Source organism: Scardinius erythrophthalmus, assembly GCF_964197995.2.
Source record: "Scardinius erythrophthalmus genome assembly, chromosome: 10".
Classification (NCBI taxonomy): domain Eukaryota; kingdom Metazoa; phylum Chordata; class Actinopteri; order Cypriniformes; family Leuciscidae; genus Scardinius; species Scardinius erythrophthalmus.
The window spans coordinates 16,274,878-16,301,041 of record NC_138230.1 but is presented as its reverse complement, the minus strand read 5'-3'; the positions used below and the strand labels follow the sequence as shown (position 1 = coordinate 16,301,041).

Genomic DNA, 26,164 nt, shown 5'->3' with positions numbered 1-26,164 from the left:
TAATATTTCAGTAATTCAGCTTTTTGTGGCAATTTTCACCTTTTCTGACCCTTACAATTAAACATTATATGTAAATTACCCTTGTTACTGTGTTAAAGCATTTTTGAGAATGGCACCAAGGCTGCGTTTATTTGACCAAAAATACAATAAAAAAGTAAATATTGTAAAATCTTATTAAAATTTAAAATAACTATTTTCTATTTTAATATGTGTTAAAATGCATGCATGTATTTATTCCTATAAAACATATTTTGATGATGTCAATCAAACTTAACACTTCTTGGCCACATTTATCAATCACATTTATCTGTGAACATGTTGGTTGTGTGATATTGCCTCATCATGGAAAAACAAAACATGAATTTTCAGATGAATATCAATTGTATTTGTCCAGTGAATTCCAATCAATCAAAATTCAAAAGATGATTAGAAGCAAAAACAGATTTTCAAAACACACACACACACACACACAAAAAAAATGTGTTTATTCATTCAGAAGATTATGAATCTTCTATTAAAGGGGTCTTATAATGCCATTTTTGTACAAGCTAATATGATTATTTAGGGTCTAAATTAAAAGTTTGTAATATACTTTAATTAAAAATTCTCATTAGTATTGTAAGAAAACACTAATTTTACCTGGTCAAAAACAGCTCTGTTTTCAGCACGCCGTTTTAGTGCATGTCCCGCCCCTCTGTTCTGTGCGGACACCGTTTCTAACACAATAACCACGTGTTGTTCATTATAAACGTGGGATTATGAATTATATTGAGAACGTCGTACATAGAAAACATTCCGTAATGTACCCTGAGTGTAAACCTTCGATGCATTCATCATGAAGCCTGCAGCAAGGTTTGCAAATTTCGCAAAGATTAATATAAATACTAATATAAAGGTTAATAAAACATTACACTCACATCTTCTGGAGGTTCAGCAGGAACACGTTGGTACCGATCCGTTTTTTCTCGTTTGTAAAGCTGTCTGGTGTGAAATGATTCGCACAAACATGAAAGCATGGATGATCGTGGGGAATCCCCGTGAGGGAATCCCCGCGTCAATCCTTTGGGCATATCGCTTCAAAAACAAAACTCAGCCACTGCATCTTCAACGGCTCGGATTTCGGAACAGTAAAATGACTGCTGTGTTCCTTATTACATCTAAGAACAGAACACCACAATCGCTTAGACGCCATTCTGCTCCAGCATATCAACAATGGCGGACTACTATGACGGCTGTCACAGCTCGCTCAGGGCGGGTCTTGTGTTGAAACACGGCTGTCACTCAGCAATCGCGGGAGGGGCGTTGGATATTATGACGTCACAATATCGAACGGCTTGATTTCAGAGAGGGTCAAACATATAAGGAGATTAAAACAAAACCACTGGATGGATTTTTATCATGATAGGATGGTTGTGTACAGGCACTGCCAACAGACATTTCAGTGCAATCAACTTGTAAAAGTGCATGTACCATTATATGACCCCTTTAAGACCATGAAGTTCAAGGTAATATCATTGTTTAATTTTAGGGACACTTTTGTTATGTTTGATAAAAATTGTGGGTCCTGAAGCAAAACTAGATGGGAACCACTGTCACACAGTGCCTTTCCATACTTACTGTCATATTCAAACAAGATTACAGATTAATAAGACACTACAGGATACCTTATTTGCTCTGTTTTGCTGTAGGAAGTTACGCCGGAGGAGCTGTTGTTGCCATTCAAGGCTCTGGATTTGACCCAAACATCACAAGAGTCCTTATCTGTAACAGAGAGTGTAACATGCACCTGCAGAACTCCACATCTACCCATCTGAACTGCGAGGTCCCACCCAACAATGGCACGTATCAGTTTAAAAGCATTGCATGTGTGTCTAGAAATGTTCCGTTAGCATAACAAAGCTTAATCATCAAATTAAGTATTTCTCAATGAAGTCCCAGTACAAAGATTTGCAAAACATGCCAGGAATGCTTGGAACTGAAAGACGTCAGTCACTGAGAGACAATGACAAATGTGAGAGCTTGGAAACAAGTCACAGATCTGATATCAGTCTGCCTGCTTGTATCTTAATGAATGCTTTTGTCTCTTGCAGGAAGTGAAGCAGAGCGAGCCTGCACAGTCATAGTGATGAATGGAGGTGACACCGTCAACCTCACGAACAGCTATACTTACAGATCCTCTCTGACCCCTGTTATCACCAACGTTTCACCACGCAGAGGGGGAACCGCTGGGGGCACCAGACTCACGATTACCGGCACAGGTTTCAGGTGCAGAACAGACCAGAATTACATTGTGGCTGATTGTCCTCCAGTCATGCTTGGATACAAAGTGATCATTGTTTACTGCGGCATTATTGTTTCTAAATATAACATTTATGTGTTGTACAGCCAATAGCAGTGTGATTTTAGTATTACTAAAATTATTTGTATACTATTATATGTTTATTAATATTTTTAATTAGCTTATATATATATATATATATATATATATATATATATATATATACAGTTTTATTTTTTATATTTTCAGTTCTATTTTTTATTTATTTTAACTTTTAGTATTTTTTATTGTTTATCTATCTATCTGTCTATCTATCTATCTATACAGTATGTATGTATATATATATATATATATATATTATATTTTAGTTTTAGTTTAGTTTTAGTTTTATTTATTTCCAGTTATAGTAATTTAGTCCAGTTAGTAGTTATCCAGTTAGTAATTTTAATGCTTCAACCTAAACTTATTTCAGTTAGTTGACAAAGCAACATTTCTCAGTTTAAAACAGTTTAAAAGGTTAGTTCACTCAGAAATAAGACTTTAGTTCATCTTCTGAACTCAAATTAAGATATTTTTAATGAAATCTGAAATATTTCTGTCCCTCCAATGAAAGTCACCCAAAACTCTTGATGCTTCAAATCATTCATAAAGAGATCATAAAATAAATCCATATGAAACGAGCAGTTTAATCCAAGTCTTCTGAAGAGATGCGATCGCTTTATATGATGCATTTTATATTATTTATATAATTTTTTCGCTTATATTATATTGTCGCTTTATTAGTGAACATACAAATTTGATAAATGGAAGCTCAAGCATGCTTGTTTTGACATCCTTGAAGTTTTAATTTTAATTAACAATAATAACACTGGTAAAAACAAGTCGATTTTTGTTATCTATATAAAAATAAAAATAAATTAAAACAATAATTCACTCAAAACAAAAATTCACCCATCATTTATTCACCTTCATGTCATTCCAAACCTTTAACACAAAAGAGGTGTTAAGCATTATATCAGAGCAGCTATTCACAAACATTCACTTTCATTGTTGACCAGGTGCTGTCAAGCACAAGAAGTACCATAAGTATTACAAAAGTAGACCATACAATTTGTACACTATATCTCAAATCTACTAAAGCCTATTGAGAATGAAGAAATTATGACAGAATACTCTTTACATTCTCAATTTCACTGGCTTTTCTCTTCCCCATCTCACCTGTAGCTCAAATATCAATGATGTCACCGTCACAATCGCAGGGTCTGTCTGCGATGTCCAGTCAGCCAGTGAATCGCAAATCATCTGTGTGACCAACTCTCAGCGCAGATCCCAAGAAACTCAAGTGCGAGTCCAGCTGGGGAACAGAGGAATTGCCAGAATGGTAACGTCAAACATGAATTTATTCTCATTATATATATTATTAAATAACAATCATTATAAAGTTATAAAACATTTATTGTGATTATTTACATATACACTCACTGCCAGGAATGTCTGTCCACTCTCTCAGAATAATGCTACCTTCTTCTACATTGACGTATGGTCGTCTCCCTATACATGGGGTGGTCTCTCCCCCCCTGAGGAGGGCATGTTTGCTGTAATCACTCCTGGCCAGACCATCCTGCTGGACACCAGCACCCCGGTTCTTAAGATGCTCCTTATCCAGGGTATGCTCATTTAGACAAATACTGCCTTTATTAAACAAAGCCTGGGTACACTTACACTCAGTTAATGTGAATGTCTCTTTCCTATTTAGGTGGGCGACTGATTTTTGATGAGGCAGATATTGAGCTGCAGGCAGAGAATATTCTGATCACAGATGGTGGAGCGCTGCAGATCGGAACAGAGCAGGCCCCCTTCCAGCACAAGGCCATAATCACACTGCATGGACACCTGCGTTCTACAGAACTTCCTGTCTATGGCACCAAGACCCTGGCTGTCAGAGAAGGGGTGTTGGATCTGCATGGTATGCAAATAAACAACACATTATATTGTGAGTTCAATATAATTAAAATGTATATACAACTATTTGTTATATTAAACATTTATAAAATAAATAAATACAAGAAATTATACATATATATATATATCATCCACCTCTTGATATCATTTACACATTCCAATAACACATCAAATGAAGCAGTGGTATCAAGCCTTACTGAAATATATAAAACTGAGAATCATCTGCATAACAGAGATATTAAATGTTGTATATGAAAAAATAAATAAAAAATTATATATATATATACATATACATACATACATACATACATACATACATACATACATACATACATACATACATACATACATGTACATGTACATATATATACACTCACCTAAAGGATTATTAGGAACACCTGTTCAATTTCTCATTAATGCAATTATCTAATCAACCAATCACATGGCAGTTGCTTCAATGCATTTAGGGGTGTGGTCCTGGTTAGAGTTCTCAACGGGCCTGAAAATTACAACCCGACCCGACCCCGCCCGTGGCTTTTAAAGCCCGGACCCGATGTAACCCGACACATAAACATGAATTATCTGCCCGAACCCGACCCGCGGCCTGACGCCGCGTCGTTTTTTTTTTTCTCTCATACACGTATTATGATGACCAGCAGACGGGAATTCAAATCAACCTTTAATGTTCACGCCTTTTAACAATACACACAATACAAACAACTGAAACAATACACTTTAAATTTATAAATAGGCTGTAGTAGCGACGGTGAATTCACCTGCGGCAAGTTTACTTCTCACCAACTCCATCTTCTTCTCCAGGCTAAAGGCGTGCACGCAGCGGCGTCAAGTCTGCCCCCGCCCCTCTCCATGATGCACGTTACACGCAGCAGCCAGACTTTCTTTACGGTGACCAGCAGCGATTAATAATAAATGTTTTTTTTTGTTTTTTTTACTGAGCGGAAAAGATTAAGCCCGAGGTCCGACCCGACCCGAGTCATTTGATTATATTTTCGACCCGAACCCGGCCCGGGTTCGGGTTTGTCGGGTTTGTCGGGCCGACCCGACCCGTTGAGAACTCTAGTCCTGGTCAAGACAATCTCCTGAACTCCAAACTGAATGTCAGAATGGGAAAAAGGTGATTTAAGCAATTTTGAGCGTGGCATGGTTGTTGGTGCCAGACGGGCCGGTCTGAGTATTTCACAATCTGCTCAGTTACTGGGATTTTCACGCACAACCATTTCTAGGGTTTACAAAGAATGGTGTGAAAATGGAAAAACATCCAGTATGCGGCAGTCCTGTGGGTGAAAATGCCTTGTTGATGCTAGAGGTCAGAGGAGAATGGGCCGACTGATTCAAGCTGATAGAAGAGCAACTTTGACTGAAATAACCACTCGTTACAAACGAGGTATGCAGCAAAGCATTTGTGAAGCCACAACATGCACAACCTTGAGGCGGATGGGCTACAACAGCAGAAGACCCCACCGAGTACCACTCATCTCCACTACAAATAGGGAAAAGAGGCTACAATTTGCACAAGCTCACCAAAATTGGACAGTTGAAGACTGGAAAAATGTTGCCTGGTCTGATGAGTCTCGATTTCTGTTGAGACATTCAGATGGTAGAGTCAGAATTTGGCGTAAACAGAATGAGACCATGGATCCATCATGCCTTGTTACCACTGTGCAGGCCGGTTGTGTAATGGTGTGGGGGATGTTTTCTTGGCACACTTTAGGCCCCTTAGTGCCAATTGGGCATCGTTTAAATGCCACGGCCTACCTGAGCATTGTTTCTGACCATGCCCATCCCTTTATGACCACCATGTACCCATCCTCTGATGGCTACTTCCAGCAGGATAATGCACAATGTCACAAAGCTCGAATCATTTCAAATTGGTTTCTTGAACATTACAATGAGTTCACTGTAATAAAATGGCCCCCACAGTCACCAGATCTGAACCCAATAGAGTATATTTGGGATGTGGTGGAACGGGAGCTTCGTGCCCTGGATGTGCATCCCACAAATCTCCATTAACTGCAAGATGCTATCCTATCAATATGGGCCAACATTTCTAAAGAATGCTTTCAGCACCTTTTTGAATCAATGCCACGTAGAATTAAGGCAGCTCTTAAGGCGAAAATGGGTCAAACACAGTATTAGTATGGTGTTCCTAATAATCCTTTAGGTGAGTGTGTGTGTGTGTACATATATATATATATATACATATATATAAAATGTTTTGTAAAGTTTGAATATGTAGAAGTGAGAATGAAATTTGAGAGTTTACATTAAACGATCAAGTAAATATGAAATAACCTGAAAAATGCATAACCATAAACATTAAACAGATGTACAGTACCTGAAACTATGATTTATTATTATTATTCTTTTCTTTTTTTTCTTTTTTACTTGACTAAAGTAACAGAAACCTCAGAGATACTGGATTTTTTGCATCTAAAGGTCACTAAGTCAGAAACACAATAGCTAGAAAATGAAGTAATCCTCAGAAATATAGAGATGACCTACATAACATTCCTTAAAGGCTCAGCTAAGTCAGAAAGCCCCTTTGGTGGGCTTCACAGAAGTGCTAAATTTCCCTGATACAGACACCATAGTGCATAATCACTTCCCTGCAGTGAGAGGTTTTGTTCAGGGCTTAACTACAATCCTACTTCTCCAGGAATCTCTGTCCCTATGCCGTGGACTCGCCTTTCTCAGACTGCACAAAACGGCTCCAACACGCTGACACTGATGGATGCCGTCACATGGAAGACTGGCGACGAAATTGTCATCGCTTCCACTGGGCATAGGTATTGATGCACCACCCAAACCTACAGCGAAACTCGGTTTCAGGTTGATTTATTTGCATCTACGTAAGTGAACGAACAAGGGCCAAGGAAATGAAAGGTTGTGCAATTGTTCTGTATAAAATGGTCCCAAATTAATTAATTTGACTTTTAAAAATAATGATGATATCATTTGATTTGTTTTAGGGGTAAAAAAAGAAATGATAAATTTACTGTTTAAATTCTTCTTGCTCAAATTGAAAATGCTAAATAATAATGATGCTAAAAAATAAGTTGTGCTTATTTAAAATGCTAATAATCAAAAATATGTTTTGACGGAATTCACAGACACAGTCAACAAGAGAATGAGTTGATGAGAATTGCCTCAGTTTCAGCTGATGGTAGAACCCTCACTCTGACCAAACCACTGAGATTCACTCATCTGGGTGTGTCTGTCACACTGCCTGATGGGACAGTTTTTGAAGCGAGAGCAGAGGTGGGCCTTCTTACCAGAAATATTGTTGTCCGTGGATCCAACAACGTGGAGTGGAATGATCAGATTGCAGCTTGCCCTGATGGATTCAACACAGGTTTGGATGCTATTTTCTTAGCTGTGGATGGAAAGACAGACAGTTAAAAGTCATGTAATTGGCAATTTACCAAATTTTATGAATGCTTTTGCTTACAGGGGAATTTGCCACCCAGACTTGTTTCCAGGGTAGGTTTGGAGAAGAAGTGGGAAGTGACCAGTTTGGTGGCTGCATCATGTTCCACGCAACACAACCAAACCAAAATCTGGCAATTGGCAGAATTGAATATGTTGAGGTAAATGTTAATTTTGTTTAAAAAAACATTTGTTTCAAAACTCTTGGAGACCTTTAAGAATAAATATTTTCATTGAAATTTAATCATGGCATTATGTTTGTCATTGTCTTCGTTCAGCTCTTCAATGTTGGACAGGCGTTCCGTCTGGGACGCTACCCAATCCACTGGCATCTAATGGGGGATGTTAAGTTTAAGTCATACGTGCGTGGATGTGGCATTCACCAGTCCTACAACCGTGCCATCACCATCCACAACACCCACAACCTGCTGGTGGAACGTAATGTCATCTACAATATCATGGGTGGAGCCTTCTTTATTGAGGATGGCATTGAGACCGGCAACATTCTGCAGTACAACCTGGCGATATTTGTAAAACAGAGCACCAGTTTGCTAAATGATGATGTAACTCCAGCTGCATACTGGGTCACCAACCCTAATAACACAATTAGGCACAATGCTGCGGCTGGTGGGACACATTTCGGCTTCTGGTACCGTATGCATGATCATCCCGACGGCCCTTCGTATGACGCGAACATCTGTCAGAAGAGAGTACCACTAGGAGAGTTCTTCAACAATACGGTGCATTCACAGGGCTGGTTTGGCTTGTGGATCTTCCAAGAGTTTTTCCCAATGCGTACTGGCAGCTGCAGCTCCTCTACACCAGCGCCAGCGGTCTTCCGTCGCTTCACTTCCTGGAACAACGAGAAAGGTGCTGAGTGGGTGAACGTAGGAGCGGTTCAGTTCAGCGAGTTCCTAATGGTCAATAATGAGAAGGCAGGAGTGGAGGCCAAGAGGATCATCCGGCCGTATGTCAGCGGATGGGGACTGAATGGAGGGGCGGCCGTGGTCAACAGCACTATGGTGGGTCATGTGGATGAGCTGGGACTGGGGAGCGACTACTGCACCGCTCGTGGTGTTGTCCTGCCCCTGGATGATGGTATGAGCATCATCAACACAAAGTTTGTGAACTTTGACCGTCCATCGTGTGCCGCTGTCGGAGTGGCAGAAATAGTTGGAACCTGCATGTTCCGCTGTGGAGGCTGGAGCGCGAGGTTCAGTGGGATCCAGTTCAATCAATCACCCAACAAGGCCTGGTTCAGATGGGAGCATGAGGTGGCGCTTGTAGATACTGATGGGTCCCTGACAGGTATATAAACATTAGATATTACAGTATACAGATTCATGATAACTTGAAAAAAAATGTTTCTGTGTAACAATATCTTAAAGCTCCAATATGTAATATTTTTTTCACCACAAGAGGGCGCAGTTTCCAACAATAACAAAGGCGAAGCTTGATGACGCTATGAAGGAGGTGACGATGGGAGATGTCGTTTTTAATGCGTTTTCACCATCTAGCGATGTATCTAAATGGAATGAATGAATCATGATCACGGATGAGGTAATTCATTCGTTTTTGTATTACCTGTATGTCTGATCGTATTATTTTATGTCATCATAATTAATGAACTGCAAGGAACGTGAAATGTTATGCTATATTATTACAGGCATGTGGTGTAATTCATATATATTAAAATCATCTTTACTGTAACTATTACATTACTTGTACAATAAAAAAAAATTGATTTGCTTACCTGTCTATCAATACACTCGCGAGAGCAGAGTCTCTGTCAAGTCCAAGATTGTCGCGCAGCTCTCTCCATCTCGAAAACGCCTGGCCGATATTTATCCGGGTTTTATTTCTCCGTTTGTCACACAGTCTGCGTGTATCCGAATATGGACGCTTTCGTTTTGTTGGCACTTCAATACTCGCCAAAGAGTAATCGTGATCCATAACAGCTATAACCATACGGTCTATGGCTATAACGCTATAACCACCACTTCCGCATTTGACCATGTGATATTCCGGTGTGGTGGAATATCACATGGTCCACACCGGAAAAAAAGGATAGTGCGGACATTGCGTCACTGAGAGGCGACATTTCTTTTCCGGGACGGACAGTTATTTAAAATCGGATTTTTTCTGAAATAAAAAATCTTTGGAGACTTTTGAGATATTGTAAGTACACAATTGGAGGAAATATATCACACTGTGCAAGTTATTTTCGGAAATTTTATTACAAAATTGTTACATATTGGAGCTTTAATGGATACGTAGCTTTATTGGCATCTTAAAACTCTAACTTTACATTAACATTTACATGGTAGCGTTAAAAAAAAACACAAATAATGAATATAAATATTTTATATTTCTGAAAAGGCAACGTTAGCTACAAGGTGGTACCAAGGAATAACCTGCTCGACCCAAGACACTGCCTTCCGGGAACAGAGTGGAGTGTTGGCGTCCCTGCTGCAGTGTGTGACAACACTATTAACTTCCATCGCTTGATCGTTGTCAATCCCTCACCACCTTCACTTCAAGCTAAAGATGTGATTCTGACCAACTCTTATGGTAGGATGAAATAATCTGGGCGATTGAGCCATGAAAAAAATGTGTATGCATATGTTAGACATGCATATGTTGTATGCAAACGTGAATGCGTATGTTTCTATACAATTTACTCTTTTTGTATGTACATTTTTGGTTTCCAGATTGTTCTGGGAATGTTAGTAAAAAATCTTAGTGAAAAATCTTAGGGGCCATTCACAAAGAACACCCAAAAGAATACTTTTTTTCATAGCAAGACGTGCTATGAGAAAAAAAAGCGAACAAGAACAAGCCCACAATAAACCAAAATAAAATGCTTTATGCTGAAAGTAACACCAAAATATCATAACCTGAACCTGCTTACTTCTACTTCGTAAACTTGATTGCTGTATGAGCCAAGCTTAAACAACAGGCCCAAAAATGCATAGCCTAATTAGTGGAGAAGGCAACACTGCAAGAGCGCTCACTGTGAAGCAGCCTTTGCAAGCATAAACAAAACACAACGCCTCCGTCAACTGTACTTTAATTAATTGTTGAACATAACGAGTCATTAGTCGCTGTAATATTTCTTTGGTCTGTGGTAGATTTTTCCCTAAACCTAACTATCTGGGGCGTCTCCAATCGACACCCAATACCTCTATACTCTAGCTCAGGGGTGCCCAATCCTGCTCCTGGCGATTGACTGTCCTGCACAGTTCATCTCCAACCCTAATCAAACACCTGACTTTAATTTTCAAGTGATCCTGAAGACGTTAATTGTGATCCTGAAGACGTTAATTGGTTGCTTCAGGTGTGTTTGATTAGGGTTGGAGATGAACTGTGCAGGACAGTCGATCGCCAGGAGCAGGATTGGGCAGAGTCGGCGCCAGGGCAGATCTACTGGAGGGGCATTGGGTCATCGGCGGGGGGGCACTGACGTTTGACAAATATTTTGACGCAGTGGCGACATCATAGTCCAACACAGCACAAATGCTATATAAAACTAAACACGTTTATTATAATTATTATTATTACAATTACATGGCTTGGTTGAATTCTAATATATAACGCGGTCTGTTATTTCTTGATAACAGCCGCTGCTAAGTATAACGTTAACACACCATTGCCATGAAAAACAGAGCGTTGCTATGGACGCAGGACTTAACCGTAGAGACGGAACGGATTATTTTCTTTAGCGGAAGCAATACAATAGTTTTTAAATAAATAAACTCCTTTTTAAATCAATATTTTGTGTCAAATTATTGATTTATTTTGTTGGTAGCCATGTAATACAACCGCCTCGCTCTACATGATCCCTTACATATCTTCTTACAGGCAGCCAAGTATACACAAATGCAGATATTACTACACATTAATTGCGCAGATATTAACATAAATAAATACATAATCTCTGTATTACATACATACTACATTACATACATAGTCTCCAATACCATCTCTGCTGTTCTTCTTCGTGCAAATTTTTTTATTCCCCAAACTACTTCAGAGGACACTAACGTTAACAACTCGCTGGCAGACAAGACAGACCAGCTTTTGATATGAAACAAAGTCTCATTTGGTAATTTCAAACACTTCAACTTTCAAATTTGGTAATTTTTTAAAGAAAAGTAAACAATACCGTTTTGTGGCTCTTGAATGTGTCGGACAGATCGCTGTAGAGCCTCAGTTAAAGCTGCTCGTGAACCAACCATCTCTACCTTATAGTTAATTTATATTTATAGCATCAAATAAACATGAATGAATATAAAAAGGAATGTTGTTTTGACCATGGAAAGACGTTTGTTGCCTAGTGCCTACCCTCCGTTTTTCAAGTTCAAATCCTCATGTTAATCTACTATGATTGGTCAGATCGCCTGTCAAACAAACTGCTGTTTGAATACACCAAACACTGATCCCTAAAACTACCCGTCATTGTAACCTTAACCAATGAAATAAGCTGCAGGGCGGGATTTCTGCTTAACTGGTTTGCGCCCAGTGGGATTTTTTAAAAATATTTTTATAGAAAGATTAAAAATACGGGAGAAATTCGGGGAAATATTTAAACGGGATGATAGCGGGATAGTAAGGTAAAATACGGGAGAATCCCGGGAAAAACGGGAGGGTTGACAGGTATGGGTAGGAGGGGCATCAATAACCGCTAGGGGGGGCACGGCCCTCGAATGCCCCACCACAGCGCCGACGCTGGGATTGGGCACCCCTGCTCTAGCTCTTGCATCTTCAGTCGACAACTGGCCGAGTTTTCTTACTCTAACTTATTTCCCTAAACTAGCTTACTTCCTGCGCAGGAATAATCTCTCCTTAGAAGAAGCAAGGCCGGAGGATCTCAGACAAATTCCATTGAGAATCCCACCAGAAAACACGGATACAAATTTTTTTATAGATTCGAGACAACAAATAAGATTATAGTGACTAACAGGTCACCTTCAATATGATTGGTTCAATTGTTTCAAAAGCACCAACCTTTTCCCTCTGTCACTGGCACAAGCAAACTCTGTTTTTGTGATTACTTATCACAAGGTTTGAGAACTAGTCATCTGTCTAGTTTCATTTCCCCTATTTGTTATTTATACACACACACACACACACACACACTCAAAGTCTTGAGTTTTCTCCAAAAGGCACACATACATTCAAAGAACATATGATTGTTGTTTCTGTAAGAAAAAACAAATGTTAGTTATTAACCCTCTGGGGTCTGAGCTGTTTTCTGGGCCCTGGAGGTGTTCTGACATGCTCTGACATTTGTGGTTATTTCTGTTACTTGTGACATTTTCATGGCTAAAGTCTAATTACACTGTATTCAGCACAAACTCTGCTACAATAATATATCAGCAGCATGTATGTAAAAGTTTGTAGTTTTGAGATAATGACATTTATGCGTGGTTTGTGAAAATACAAAAAAAAATTCTCACTGAAATAAGGCCATGAAACCCATACTGATTATTTCTTCACAAGACTTTTGAAAATTGTATGACGTAGCCTAGAATATTTGCTCTAAAACTATGTGAAAATCACCCTGACTGCTCATTCAGAGAAGACAATATATTGATTTAAAATTTTTACGATGTGTTTTGTGTGAGAAAGCTTTATGTGGAGGTCATTAATATGTAAGCTTTTCACACCTGAGAAAGACAAAGACCCTCCCCTAACGGCCCTATTAGGAGCTATCAGGCCCTGTCATTCTGAGCAACCTGTCACAAAGAATGAGGACATTTAAAAAAGAATGGCTTTTAGATTGTTTGGATTTATTTACAACACAACATAATCCAAAGATACACAACAAATGACAAAAAAGCACATGAAAAGGGCTTCCGTTAAGACTTTTTTTTGCGGACATGTTTTGGTACAAGCTGTCACCCTATTTTTTTAGTTAGAAGACACCCATAGGTAAGATATTAGGGTGGTTGTCAAGCTGATTTTTTTTTTTTTTGTGACTTGTACAAGCAATTTCAGGCCAATTTTTTGGTTTCCTGCTCAACACGACATGCCAACAGTAAATGTTGAATATCTCCACAACCACAAGGACCATATTCATAAAAATGGTATCAAATGAAAGCCAACACTCATGGGATGTCTGCTGAAGTGTCAGAATGAACATTTATTGTACAGTGTAAGAGACAACAGAACTAGAACATGAAAAAAACTATCTCCGCCTAAAGAGAACCAGTTTTCAAAGTGAATATCAGCTTGGAAACATAACCTAGTATCCCAAAACCTCTATCAATCAGTACCCATATCTATGGGAATGAGTCAAGCCAAGTTTAAAGCTTGTAGGGAGAGACAGTGCAATGCTGCACAAGTTATAATACTTTAATGTTAAGGCGGAGATTTAGAACTGTAGATGATGGTCTATGGTGCTATTTGACTTAATTAGTGTACCAGGTTGTAACACAAATTATATTACATTCACATATCACTATAGTTATTAATTCCATCCTAACAAAACTGCTCTCTCACTTCTTTAGGGTTGGGGGTTAGTAACTAGTTAGTAGTAATAACTATGTAATAGTCCTATGGCAAAGGTATGTTTTTCCCCATCAAAGCAGTGGCTCTCAGGTTGGCAGAGGTTGGCTCTCAGGTTGTCAGTCTCATCCCTTTGAGACTGAATGGATTGAATAAGCAAGGTCAAGCTAAGCGCAATGCAAATAATGGTGTGTGTCTATTATATTGCAAAAATATTGCACAATATTATACTACAATAATCTCCAGAAAGAGCACAAAGACACCACTTCCTGAAAAATCACTTCAATCAAAGGGCTTTATCTTGGCTGTATTTTCCATATTTGTCTTGACAAATGAAACATTGTTCCCAATCAATATCTCTTCCTATTTGTTTTTCTTTGGACGCTAGGCTTACAGCTTCCTCTGGATCCATGTTATCTCATCTGAAGGCAAATACATTTTTCACTACACTAGTCTGATTGGTTTCTGAGTGGATCACTACTATGTCCTCTGACATAAGCTGAGGGCTTTGCTATCTAACAAACTTATTAACGATTTTAGCTATAGCAGACTGTAAAATAGGCTGCTGTGCAGCAAATAAATTAAAAACAATATTTCCATTACACATCTGCACAAAACTTAATTTACCTATTAGTAAGTAAGCTAGTAATTATGAAAGTAAATTAGCCTAGCTATACACTCACCTAAAGGATTATTAGGAACACCTATTCAATTTCTCATTAATGCAATTATCTAATCAACCAATCACATGGCAGTTGCTTCAATGCATTTAGGGGTGTGGTCCTGGTCAAGACAATCTCCTGAACTCCAAACTGAATGTCAGAATGGGAAAGAAAGGTGATAAGCAATTTTGAACGTGGCATGGTTGTTGGTGCCAGACGGGCCGGTCTGAGTATTTCACAATCTGCTCAGTTACTGGGATTTTCATGCACAACCATTTCTAGGGTTTAAAAAGAATGGTGTGAAAAGGGAAAAACATCCAGTATGCGGCAGTCCTGTGGGGGCGAAAATGCCTTGTTGATGCTAGAGGTCAGAGGAGAATGGGCCAACTGATTCAAGCTGATAGAAGAGCAACTTTGACTGAAATAACCACTCGTTACAACTGAGGTATGCAGCAAAGCATTTGTGAAGCCACAACATGCACAACCTTGAGGCGGATGGGCTACAACAGCAGAAGACCCCACCGGGTACCACTCATCTCCACTACAAATAGGAAAAAGAGGCTACAATTTGCACAAGCTCACCAAAATTGGACAGTTGAAGACTGGAAAAATGTTGCCTGGTCTGATGAGTCTCGATTTCTGTTGAGACATTCAGATGGTAGAGTCAGAATTTGGCGTAAACAGAATGAGAACATGGATCCATCATGCCTTGTTACCACTGTGCAGGGTGGTGGTGGTGGTGGTGTAATGGTGTGGGGGATGTTTTCTTGGCACACTTTAGGCCCCTTAGTGCCAATTGGGCATCGTTTAAATGCCACGGCCTACCTGAGCATTGTTTCTGACCATGTCCATCCCTTTATGACCACCATGTACCCATCCTCTGATGGCTACTTCCAGCAGGATAATGCACCATGTCACAAAGTTCGAATCATTTCAAATTGGTTTCTTGAACATGACAATGAGTTCACTGTACTAAATGGCCCCCACAGTCACCAGATCTCAACCCAATAGAGCATCTTTGGGATGTGGTGGAACGGGAGCTTCGTGCCCTGGATGTGCATCCCACAAATCTCCATCAACTGCAAGATGCTATCCTATCAATATGGGCCAACATTTCTAAAGAATAAGGGTGTCACGATTTCGATTTAAAATCGAAATCGATCGAAATTAATGCTCAATCTCGATTATCGAATCAAAAAATGGAATCGTCGATGCTGCCACGCCCCCATGTCACGGCAGCCTGGCTTGCCTGTAATAGGTAAAACTCCTTTTCTAGAGAATATTGAAGCCTTCATTTTAAAACACATTGCAGCGAGAGCATCATATCTCGTCTGAGCGAGCTGATTGTCTGTGCTGCGGCAACTGCACGAACCTATGGCGAGTTAGCAGTGCCGTACGGTCCAATGGGAGCGCATGGCACCCTGCCAACCTCGAGCGCGCCAATTTGGACGTGGCTGGAGAGTATAATTCACAAAACCTCGCCAAAGGATTTTAGGTTTAAATCGACTGCAGCGAAGTACCTGATATGAGCGAAATAGCACGGCAAGGCAAAGCAGTACTCGTTCCCTTATCTCTAAGGGAACCGAGGTTACGCAAGTAACCAAGTAGCCTACGTTCCCTTACGAGAACGTTCTCTCGTACTGCGTTGCAAACGCTGTGGGAACCCAATTTAAAACGCCGTGCTATTCGCCTGTGACTGCTCTGAGGAGTCCAGGGAGCCAGGTAATAGGTTATATTGTTTAAGTTTCCAATTGACTGAAGATATAAGTTATTGTTACATTATGTTGTTAATAAACGTTTTAAATTTGACAATGTAGTGTGTGGTATTGCGAACAAAGGTCAGATATTATTATATTGCATAAAAGTCTTAAAATGGCATAGCTTGTGCTTTCAATTTATTTTTTTAAAATCGAGAATCGAATCGAACCGTGACTTTAGAATCGAAAATGTAATCGAATCGAGGATTTGGAGAATCATGACACCCTTACTAAAGAATGCTTTCAGCACCTTGTTGAATCAATGCCACGTAGAATTAAGGCAGTTCTGAAGGCGAAAGGGGGTCAAACACAGTATTAGTATGGTGTTCCTAATAATCCTTTAGGTGAGTGTATGTCTGGTAAGTATATAGCTAGTTGGAAAACAGTTTAGCTTACCTGTTTCTGGCAACATTTGATGGTAGAATGGTAGAATCTTGAGGTAAATGTTTGTGTAGACAAATAGATCAAGTTAATCTGTTATGTGATTGTGTGATTCACTCCTTTATAAAGTTTTGTTCAGCCTGTACTGTTGACACCTGCTGTGATCATCTTCTCTGGATCTGCTGCCTCAATCTGCTGCCAAATCACAGCTGCGCTGACACAACAGTGCCCCTTGTGGTGTGATACTCTTGTGGTATTTATTGATTATTATTTTTTAATGATCATGCTTGCACATAAGTTGGATTATATTGCACATTTGCCCAAAATTACAATAGGTAACATGGAAGAAAATGGAAGCACTTCAAAAAAATCCGCTTTTACCACTTTTAAGAATATAGTGTTAAAATGGACAAAAAAACATTTTCTAAGCTGACAACCTGGCTAGAACACATGTTGAGGGGATAAATATTAATACTGGATAGGTTGTATACTTGTACCAAAAAGTGTCCGACAAAGTTTTAATATCAGTTTTGGCCCCCTGACTACATATTGAAAACAATGATCCAAAGACAGAGACCTTTCTGCCATTCCTAAAAACATTGTACATACCTTTCATTTCCAAGGTGTTTGATTTTCACTTTACCATGTTCATGTACAGAGACTCGTGTGAATGTTGAAGTCAGCAGGACTCAGTGGCATCTGGGCCCTGAAAGAAAGAAAAAAAAAAGTGAACATACTGATATCAAGAGAAAGGCGTGCACGATTTTGGGAATAAATTTTAGATTTTTCTGGTTAAAATTGCTTTTTAAAATTCACAGAATACACACACACACACACACACACACACACACACACACACACAAATGTTTCCAACAATATATAATATAATGAACACCAGGTTTGTTTTGCCTTGTAGGCATAGGCTATGCGCAGTGCTGCATAAAATAATAACAATAACCTATAGCAGCCTATAAATCTTCCAAAAGATTTCAGTAACAACTAAGCTAGAGAAAAATATATTGATTATCATGTTACTTCAAATGTTTCCATTCGTTATGATGATATGAAATTAGATAATAGTAAAAACATGAAGCCGTTTGGTGCGTTTTGCTTTTCAAACGCAATCCAAAATATCAAACATTCAAACGCGATCGCGCTCAAATATAAAACATTATGGTTACCATATACATATCTACGTTTGAGCTGATATCTACAAACACAGTAACAGTAAACACGGGTCTAAATATTATAATATTCATCATATATCTAGCAACAGTTCAACTGCAATGTGAAATTTATGCAACAATAACAAACTAATATGTAAGAATTTCTTACCTTACATCTTTCTTGTCTTCAAATCGCGTTCTTCTTCTGATGTAAATCCAACGTAAGCTCACGGCGCGTCTTTCAAACTCGACAAAAAGCAGAGACTTGTGAAGTGTTTTGGTGTTTTGTTTTTGAGGTAATGAGCGCGTTCGCATTCCATGTGGAAATTTGCATGTGAATCTCTTTTGCGCAAGTGGGCGTGGTCAAATAAAAAATAATTAGGAAGCGTTTGAGAAGCTGGACATCTTGTTGGTTTTATACAAATTACTTAAACAGAGAATATTTGTTTTCAGCTTGAATCCGATCATTTAAAAGTACACACTTAAATGTTTATAAAGGTATATGGCTCATAAATGTGTGACAAGTATTCGCTGAGTTTTGTTTCAGTTTATAGACGTGCTCAAGAAAAAAAAGTTCACCGCGACGGAGAGGCAGAACACACACCCTGTTTATTTTCTTTATTTTACAAAAGCACAATGTTTTGATTTGATTGTAAGTGGACACATACAAAAGTAGAAATATCACAGATTCTTTTTTTATATTTCTTTTTTCTGTATGACCATAAATGACGGAGAAATTTAAGTTTATAGTGCTACAATGTGAAGAAAATCCAGCAAAACGCGCCGGCGTGTTTGCCGACCTCAGAGGGTTAATTAAAAAATCCATCACAGGTCAGAATAGCGGAGACCAAACATGTGAGACACCAGAACGTGGCTATGGTTACCACTGTGTCAATCATGCAGTTTTGGGAGAAAGTCGTGTTCCGTACGTACATGGAATGATAATCTATGGGACTCTCCCACATTTAAATGTGGTTGTCTCTACTGAAACTTTACAGTGTGTACATGGCCTCAATGATTATAAACTAAAAAATATCTAAAGAATTCCATACACTAACATTGGGGAGCATTTTGTGTTTGTAGGGTTGAAGTGAGATGTGTGATGATTAGAAAGCTTTTTGGTTGGTACATTTACTCACAATGTTCTGTCTCTCTTTAGGAACATGTGTGCTTCCTTTCCTTAAAAAACTTGTGTCCCATACACTTGGCTGGATGGCAATGCTGCCCACAGGCCAAACCTATAACTGGTACTTTGATGGTGCTTCCCAAATCACTAACATCTCATACAATGGAATGGTCTACGGTTTTCGGGTAAAGTGTGCACACTACACGTTACTAAATAATTCAATGTGCATTCAAACGAAAAGTTGAAAATTTGACAGGCTGGTAAATAAAAACTATGCCTTTAATTATGTTCCATCCAATTAAGATTAGTATTTAGCATGTTAATGTTTCCTCTCTTTCTCCATTACAGCCAGAAAATTATGTAATCATGAATCACAACCTGACTCAGACACCTGACCGCTTCCGCATTATAGATGACAGGAATGGTTCCTCCCAGCCCCTGAACCCCACTGCGAATGTAAATGGGGACTGGTACTTTAACGAGTCATCCAGAAGCCTCTATTACATGGGTAAAACTACTCGCCTCTTCACCTAAGACATCTATGCTCTCTTTCTTTTTAAAGTGGGCACATACAGTATCATGCTCAAATCTGCTCAATACTGTGCAAAGAATGAAAGATTTTGAGTTTTCTGACTACAGTGTCTGGAAGAAACCGTGTGACTAGCCGGAGGAGGAGGAACAGTGTGGACCGCTCAGCTGTAGACAGATCATTGGACTTTAGAGTGTATCAGTGTTACTATCCCAACTGTATTTCTCCAACTGGTCCTGTAGCCACTACAGCCAACACATCCAATACAACCGGCCGCAGACCTGCAAACTATTTGTATGTTACCACACACGTGCAGCAATTTAAAAAATATATAATGATAATAATCAAGCTTTTATAATAATAATAATAATAATAATAATAGTAATCTATTGTATCTACTGTTTTTACTTTTATTAATAAAACATATCATGCTGTGTTTAGTCTCTGGTCAAATACATCATTTTGGCGGTCAAGTTTAGAGAACAACTTCAGTATAGCGCAAGAAGGCTCTGATGTAGTCATTCCAGCTGGTGAGCATCTCTAATGTGACAAATCACAAGAAAAAGCTATTTATCAATATGGTATGCTATTTCATTAAAAAATTTCCGATTATTTCTCGAAGGCATTTGGATGGTTGTAGATGTTGTAGTCCCCTCCCTGAACAAGCTGAAAATAGTTGGAGTTCTGGAGATTCCAGACACAAACAATGGCACCTCCAACAGCAGTGTTTCTCAATATAATAACATTGTACTGAATGCCACATACATCTCCATTCAAGTAAGCACACAGACATCTTAGGATTATTACACCAAATCAGAACCAGACTCTTCCTGCCCTGTGTGCTAATTCCACTTACTTGTCCATACTAAAGACGCTAACTCTATCTGTACAATACATGTTCACTTGACTCAATCAGGGTGGACGTCTGATTGCTGGGTGGCCTGATGAACCCTTCAGAGGTCAACTGCAGATTATACTGAGAGGAAGCCATTCCACACCAGACTGGCTATTACCATCTGGACCAAACCAAGGGTCCAAAGTTCTAGGTAAATCAACAGGAATAAAAATAAAGAAATCTCATTATTGATTGTATATGCATCAGATACATTCCTCTCAATCGTTTGCCAACTTAAGTGTTGATTTGAGTGGAAACATTGTCTTCCAGGTGTGTTTGGATTTCTTGAACTTTATGGTATGCCACACAACGTGCATCACACTAAGCTGGCTAGCACGTCCCAGGCAGGAAACAGCACTCTCTTTCTACAGGAACCTGTTGACTGGAGGGTGAGAAGCTTTTTTAAAAATGACACAAAAAAATTTAGACCTTAAGAGAACTTTTGAACCTCCTTGTATGATTGGGTGATGCCTTTTAGATTCCAAGCTGCATTTGTGCTCTGAACCATTACACTCTTTGCCTCCAGGTTGGGGAGAAGATCCTGCTGTCCACCTCCAGCTATGACCCTTGGCAGACAGAAATCCGCACCATAACTGCTATCTCAGATTATGGCCGCACACTTACTCTGGACCAGCCTTTATCATTCACACACATCGGTTAGTCCCCTAGATTATAGATAATGCCATTATAGCAATAATAGGCATTATGCTGTATCAATAAGCTGTTAGGTACACAGATATAGTCATGTGAAAAAGACAGTTCACCTTTTTGAATTCTGTGTTGGTATGAGGTTGACTGTTACTTCTGACAGTTGGTATGAGGTGTTTATGCTGATATGATGTGTTTGGTTTTCGCCAAACGTGGCTCTTTGCATTATGACCAAACATCTCCACTTTGGTCTCATCTGTCTTAAGGACATTGTTCCAGAATTCCTGAGGTTTGTTCAGATGCAACTTTGCAAACCTAAGCCATGTTGTCATGTTCTTTTTAGAGATAAAGCTTTCTCCTGGCAACCCTTCCAAACAAGCCATACTTGTTCAGTCTTTTTGTAATTGTACTGTCCTTAACTTTAACATTTAACATGTTAACTGAGGCATGTAGAGTCTGAGATGTAGCTCTTGGGTTTTTTGCAGTTTCTTTGAGCAATGCAGTTTGGCCTTGGAGTAGATTTTCTGGGACACCCACTCCTTGGAAGATTGGCAACTGTCCACTTGTAAATAATCTTCCTCAGTGTAGATTTGAATGATGGACTTCAAATTGTTTGGAAATGGCCTTGTAACCCTTTCTAGATTGATGGGCAGCAACAATTGCTTCTCTAAGATCATTGCTGATGTCTCTCCTCCTTGGCATTGTGTTAAAACACACCTGAATGCTCCAGACCAGCAAACTGTCAAAACTTCTGCTTTTATTGAGTTGGTCACACTTTCTGATGGCATTTGATTAGCAGCGCCTGACTGTTGCTTACCCTCTTAATTCCTATGGAAGCAGTAAGGGTGTACTTATCACACATGACTTCTCCATTTTTTCCTAGTTTTTGTAAAATAAATAATGACACAGTGTAATATGTCATGTGTTGTTGTTCATCTGAGGTTTTATTGACCTAATTTTAAAACCTGCCAAGGGCCAGATGATTTTTATTGTGTCCTGATACGTAAAACCATAGAATTCAAAAGGGTGTACTTTTTTTTCACATGACTGTATATTTATTCATATTTATTTGTAATATTTTATTAACAGTGTTATTTATTCCTAAGATGGCAAAGCTAAATTTTAAGCAACAATTACTCCAGTCTTCATTCTAATATGCTGATTTGGTGCTCAAGAAACATTTCTTAGTGTTAAAAACAGTTTTTTTAACACTAAGAAATACACTAAACACATTTTTTTTGGAAACCATGATACATTTTCACTTTTTTGATTTCTTTAATTAAATTAAATTAATTAAATTAATATTAAATGTATTTGGTCATATAGGGGAGAGCTACAGTGTGCCAGGTACTTCAAGAAGTTATCAGCTTGCAGGCAATGTGGCTTTACTGACCAGGAACATCAAGATCATTGGTCAGGAGTATCCAGAAATGTACACACAGTCTTATGGGGCAAGAGTGCTGGTGGGAAGCTTCTCCAGTGGAGGGATTGATTACAGAGGTATAATCAGGGCTTGTCATGAACTTGTTTGCTCACCAACCACGGTGGCTAGTGGTCTTCTAAAGTTACTAGCCACTTAGAATTTTCAATTTTGCCTCAGCCACAATTTTGACATTGGTACTATGGGAGAAAACTGCCATATAGGTATTTTTAATGTTATCTCATAGTTTGGCAGCAGGTATATTTGGCTGCTGCCACTTTCATACCTGACTCACAGATCCATTATACTGTTACACATGCGTTTTCTTTCTCAACTGTTTACGTTCTTAAAACATAACTGACTATTAACATGAATACTCGCCAAGACCGGCAATGTGACTATTTGACTGTTTAAGCGCAATAAGCAGGGAAAAATAACTTTTTGTGGCTTTATGTCTGCGCACTTTGAATGTGAGTAAAATCTGCCGGAATGAATAAAATTATGCGTAATATGGCCAATCCCATGGCGAAATTCAAATCCTGTAACACCAAGTGTCAGGCTTTGGCTGATGAAGCAGACAGACAAAGCTTGATTCCAAAAATATAACAAAGCTTTAATGTACATGGGCAGGTGAACAGGACGCAACAGCGTGTATCACATAGACACGAACAATAACCAACAAGGGACTGAACGGGGAGAATATATACACAGGGTAAACAAGGGAACTAACTAGACAAAGGTGGATGAAGGTAAACTAATAAGGGACTAACAAGAACAGGTGCAAACAAGACAGAACATAATTTTGACACCAACAATATTCATCCGGGGCAAATTAAACAAGTGAGTGAGGGGGAAGTGGGTTTGTGTGTCAACTCTCTGTTAGAGAGATGAGAGAGTGAGAAAACGCAGCTGGTATCGTGTATCTTTTCTCTGGAAAATTAGTATTGGAAGTGTTTCAGATATTTCAGCCTGCACATGAAACGCAATTAGGACGAATCACATGCAAAACCACTCTTACAGTACATAAATTGCTGCATTCAATTAAATGGGACACACACACACACACACACACACATATATATATATATATATATATATATATATATATATATATATATATATATATATATATATATATATATGTATATGTATGTATGTATGTGTGTATATATATATATATATATATATATATATATATATATATGTATATATATATATATATATATGTATATGTATATGTATGTATGTGTGTATATATATATATATATAACATGGATATGGTTTAATTACCTAGAAGATGAGAGAATGCAGAAATATATTAATGTTTTAATAAAAATAATCTTGCAAGCAGTCATATTCAAAGAACTTCATGTCGAAATTATATTTTTTTATTTGTGTAAGTAATGAAAACTCACTAACGCTGTTGATAACTTGCCTCACAGGAAAAGCCCAGATCAGAAATGTTCAGTTCTACCACACCGGGCAGGAAGGATGGAACGACCTGTCAGACCCACGTTACTCTCTGGTGTTTTATAACCTGGGAGGGGTGAGAGAAAGTCTTTACACAGTACATGATTATCACACATATTCCTTTCTACTTACTGTCACAATGTTTTTAGGTGGTTGGTGAGTCTTACGTCAAGGGATGTGCTTTTCATGATGGCTTTGCTCCTGCTATTGGTGTTTTCGGAACAGATGGACTGAGTATTGATGACAATGTGATCCATCACACCGTTGGAGAAGGTGAAGATTCAACGGCTATTAAATACTATTAAACTAAATATAATCACAATGAGTTGGGTCATATGATTTAGCACTTTTCTTTTCTGCACTTTTTATTCCAATTTCCCAGGAATCAGAGTCTGGGGTGACAGTAATGCCATCAGGAGGAACTTGGTTACACTGACACTGTGGCCTGGATCGTACAACGGCAGAGCGGAGGAATTTAACTTTGAATGGAATGCAGCCATTGAGGTAACCCTTAAAGAAATGTACTGGGTTACATGGTAGAGAATTATTACCATATTAATTTACCTAATTGATGGCACTCCACAATGCAAGAATGTTATGGTACATGTTCAAAAAACATGATATAACCATGTGAAAACATGATTACTGGCTGCAAAGATTAGTACTAGATAAAGAACTGATATATTACTGTTGATGTTGTAGGTGAGTGAGGCAACCAATGCAATTCTTCAAGGGAATATTGTTGCTGGCTATGAACGAGTTGGATTCCGAATTGATGGTGAACCATGCCCAGGTATAGAAGCCAATAATTATTTTCAAAAATAATACAATAAAATTTACAATAAATAAAAACAAATTGGTTGTTATAATGGGAACACTTTACAATAAGGTTTAATTAATTAACATCAGTTAAAGTATTAACTAACATGAACTAACTATGAACAAAACTTTTGTGACAGTATTTATTAATCTTTGTTAATGTTAGTTAATAAAAAATACAGTCATTCATTATTTGTTCATGTTAGTTCACAGTGCATTAACTAATGTTAACAAACACAACTTTTGATTTTAACAATGCATTAGTAAATGTTGAAATTAACATTAATTTAGATTAATAAATGTTGTACAAGTATTGTTCATTGTTAATTAATGTTAAATAAGAGTAGTTAACTAATGTTAACTAATTAAAAAAATAAATAAATTAATTAATAAATTAATTATTAAATTAAATAATAAAAAAAAAACTCCAATAGTGTCACGTATTGGCCAGGTTCATCCACCACAATTACCCAGCGATCACAGTCACCTGAGTTTTAACAAGTCACACCTGCACCCCGTTAATCACCACTGCTTCATAAGCACACCTCACGCACCTCTCATTGTCCGGGCTCGTTTATCCGAAGCGGACTCATAGTGCTTCTCTCTGCGAGTTTCACTACTAAACTTACCTGTGTTTACTTACCAGTTCTCTGCGACGATTCCAGTCTGTTCCAGTCTGTCCAGATCTCATCTCGAGTGGTGTCCAAGCCGAAAGCCTGTCCGTCCCATCAAGTGGTGCGTGAATGTATGCTGTCACCTGTCATCCTCTTCATACGAAGATCACATCCACTCTGAAGTCTCATCCTGCCGGTCCTGCAAAAGATACAACGATCATTCATTCATGAATTACACTCAAGAACTCTGCACTTCTGAACTCTGATACTCACCTATATTCTGCACGTTGAATCTTCTTGACACTCAGCTGTTTAAATAAACATTACATCACAACTTACCTTGTTGTCCGTCTGCTTCCGTAACAGTTAGCCCGGACCGAAAAGAGACAGCGGCAACATGAGTGTTCCAGATCCCTTTCAAGAGCTGGTGGATTCATTGAAGAGGGTATTGACATTTAATCCTACCATCACGCCAACTCC

General features: G+C 38.5%; 1 protein-coding gene across 1 annotated transcript in view; it reads left to right on the top strand.

Moving 5' to 3' along the window:
* LOC308697011 (fibrocystin-L-like) overlaps positions 1-26,164 on the top strand; it is a 101,795-nt gene that overhangs the window by 53,636 nt on the left and 21,995 nt on the right. Inside the window, exons 41-63 of the mRNA XM_081376035.1 lie at positions 1,689-1,842; positions 2,095-2,265; positions 3,503-3,659; positions 3,789-3,945; positions 4,035-4,244; positions 6,918-7,047; positions 7,372-7,613; positions 7,712-7,848; positions 7,966-8,995; positions 10,067-10,258; positions 19,323-19,474; positions 19,638-19,797; positions 19,929-20,112; positions 20,260-20,348; positions 20,441-20,595; positions 20,735-20,864; positions 20,984-21,102; positions 21,240-21,369; positions 22,688-22,861; positions 24,224-24,327; positions 24,401-24,524; positions 24,634-24,755; positions 24,954-25,044. Coding sequence (XP_081232161.1) covers positions 1,689-1,842; positions 2,095-2,265; positions 3,503-3,659; positions 3,789-3,945; positions 4,035-4,244; positions 6,918-7,047; positions 7,372-7,613; positions 7,712-7,848; positions 7,966-8,995; positions 10,067-10,258; positions 19,323-19,474; positions 19,638-19,797; positions 19,929-20,112; positions 20,260-20,348; positions 20,441-20,595; positions 20,735-20,864; positions 20,984-21,102; positions 21,240-21,369; positions 22,688-22,861; positions 24,224-24,327; positions 24,401-24,524; positions 24,634-24,755; positions 24,954-25,044 — 4,314 coding nt within the window. The remainder of the gene's footprint in view (positions 1-1,688; positions 1,843-2,094; positions 2,266-3,502; positions 3,660-3,788; positions 3,946-4,034; positions 4,245-6,917; positions 7,048-7,371; positions 7,614-7,711; positions 7,849-7,965; positions 8,996-10,066; positions 10,259-19,322; positions 19,475-19,637; positions 19,798-19,928; positions 20,113-20,259; positions 20,349-20,440; positions 20,596-20,734; positions 20,865-20,983; positions 21,103-21,239; positions 21,370-22,687; positions 22,862-24,223; positions 24,328-24,400; positions 24,525-24,633; positions 24,756-24,953; positions 25,045-26,164) is intronic.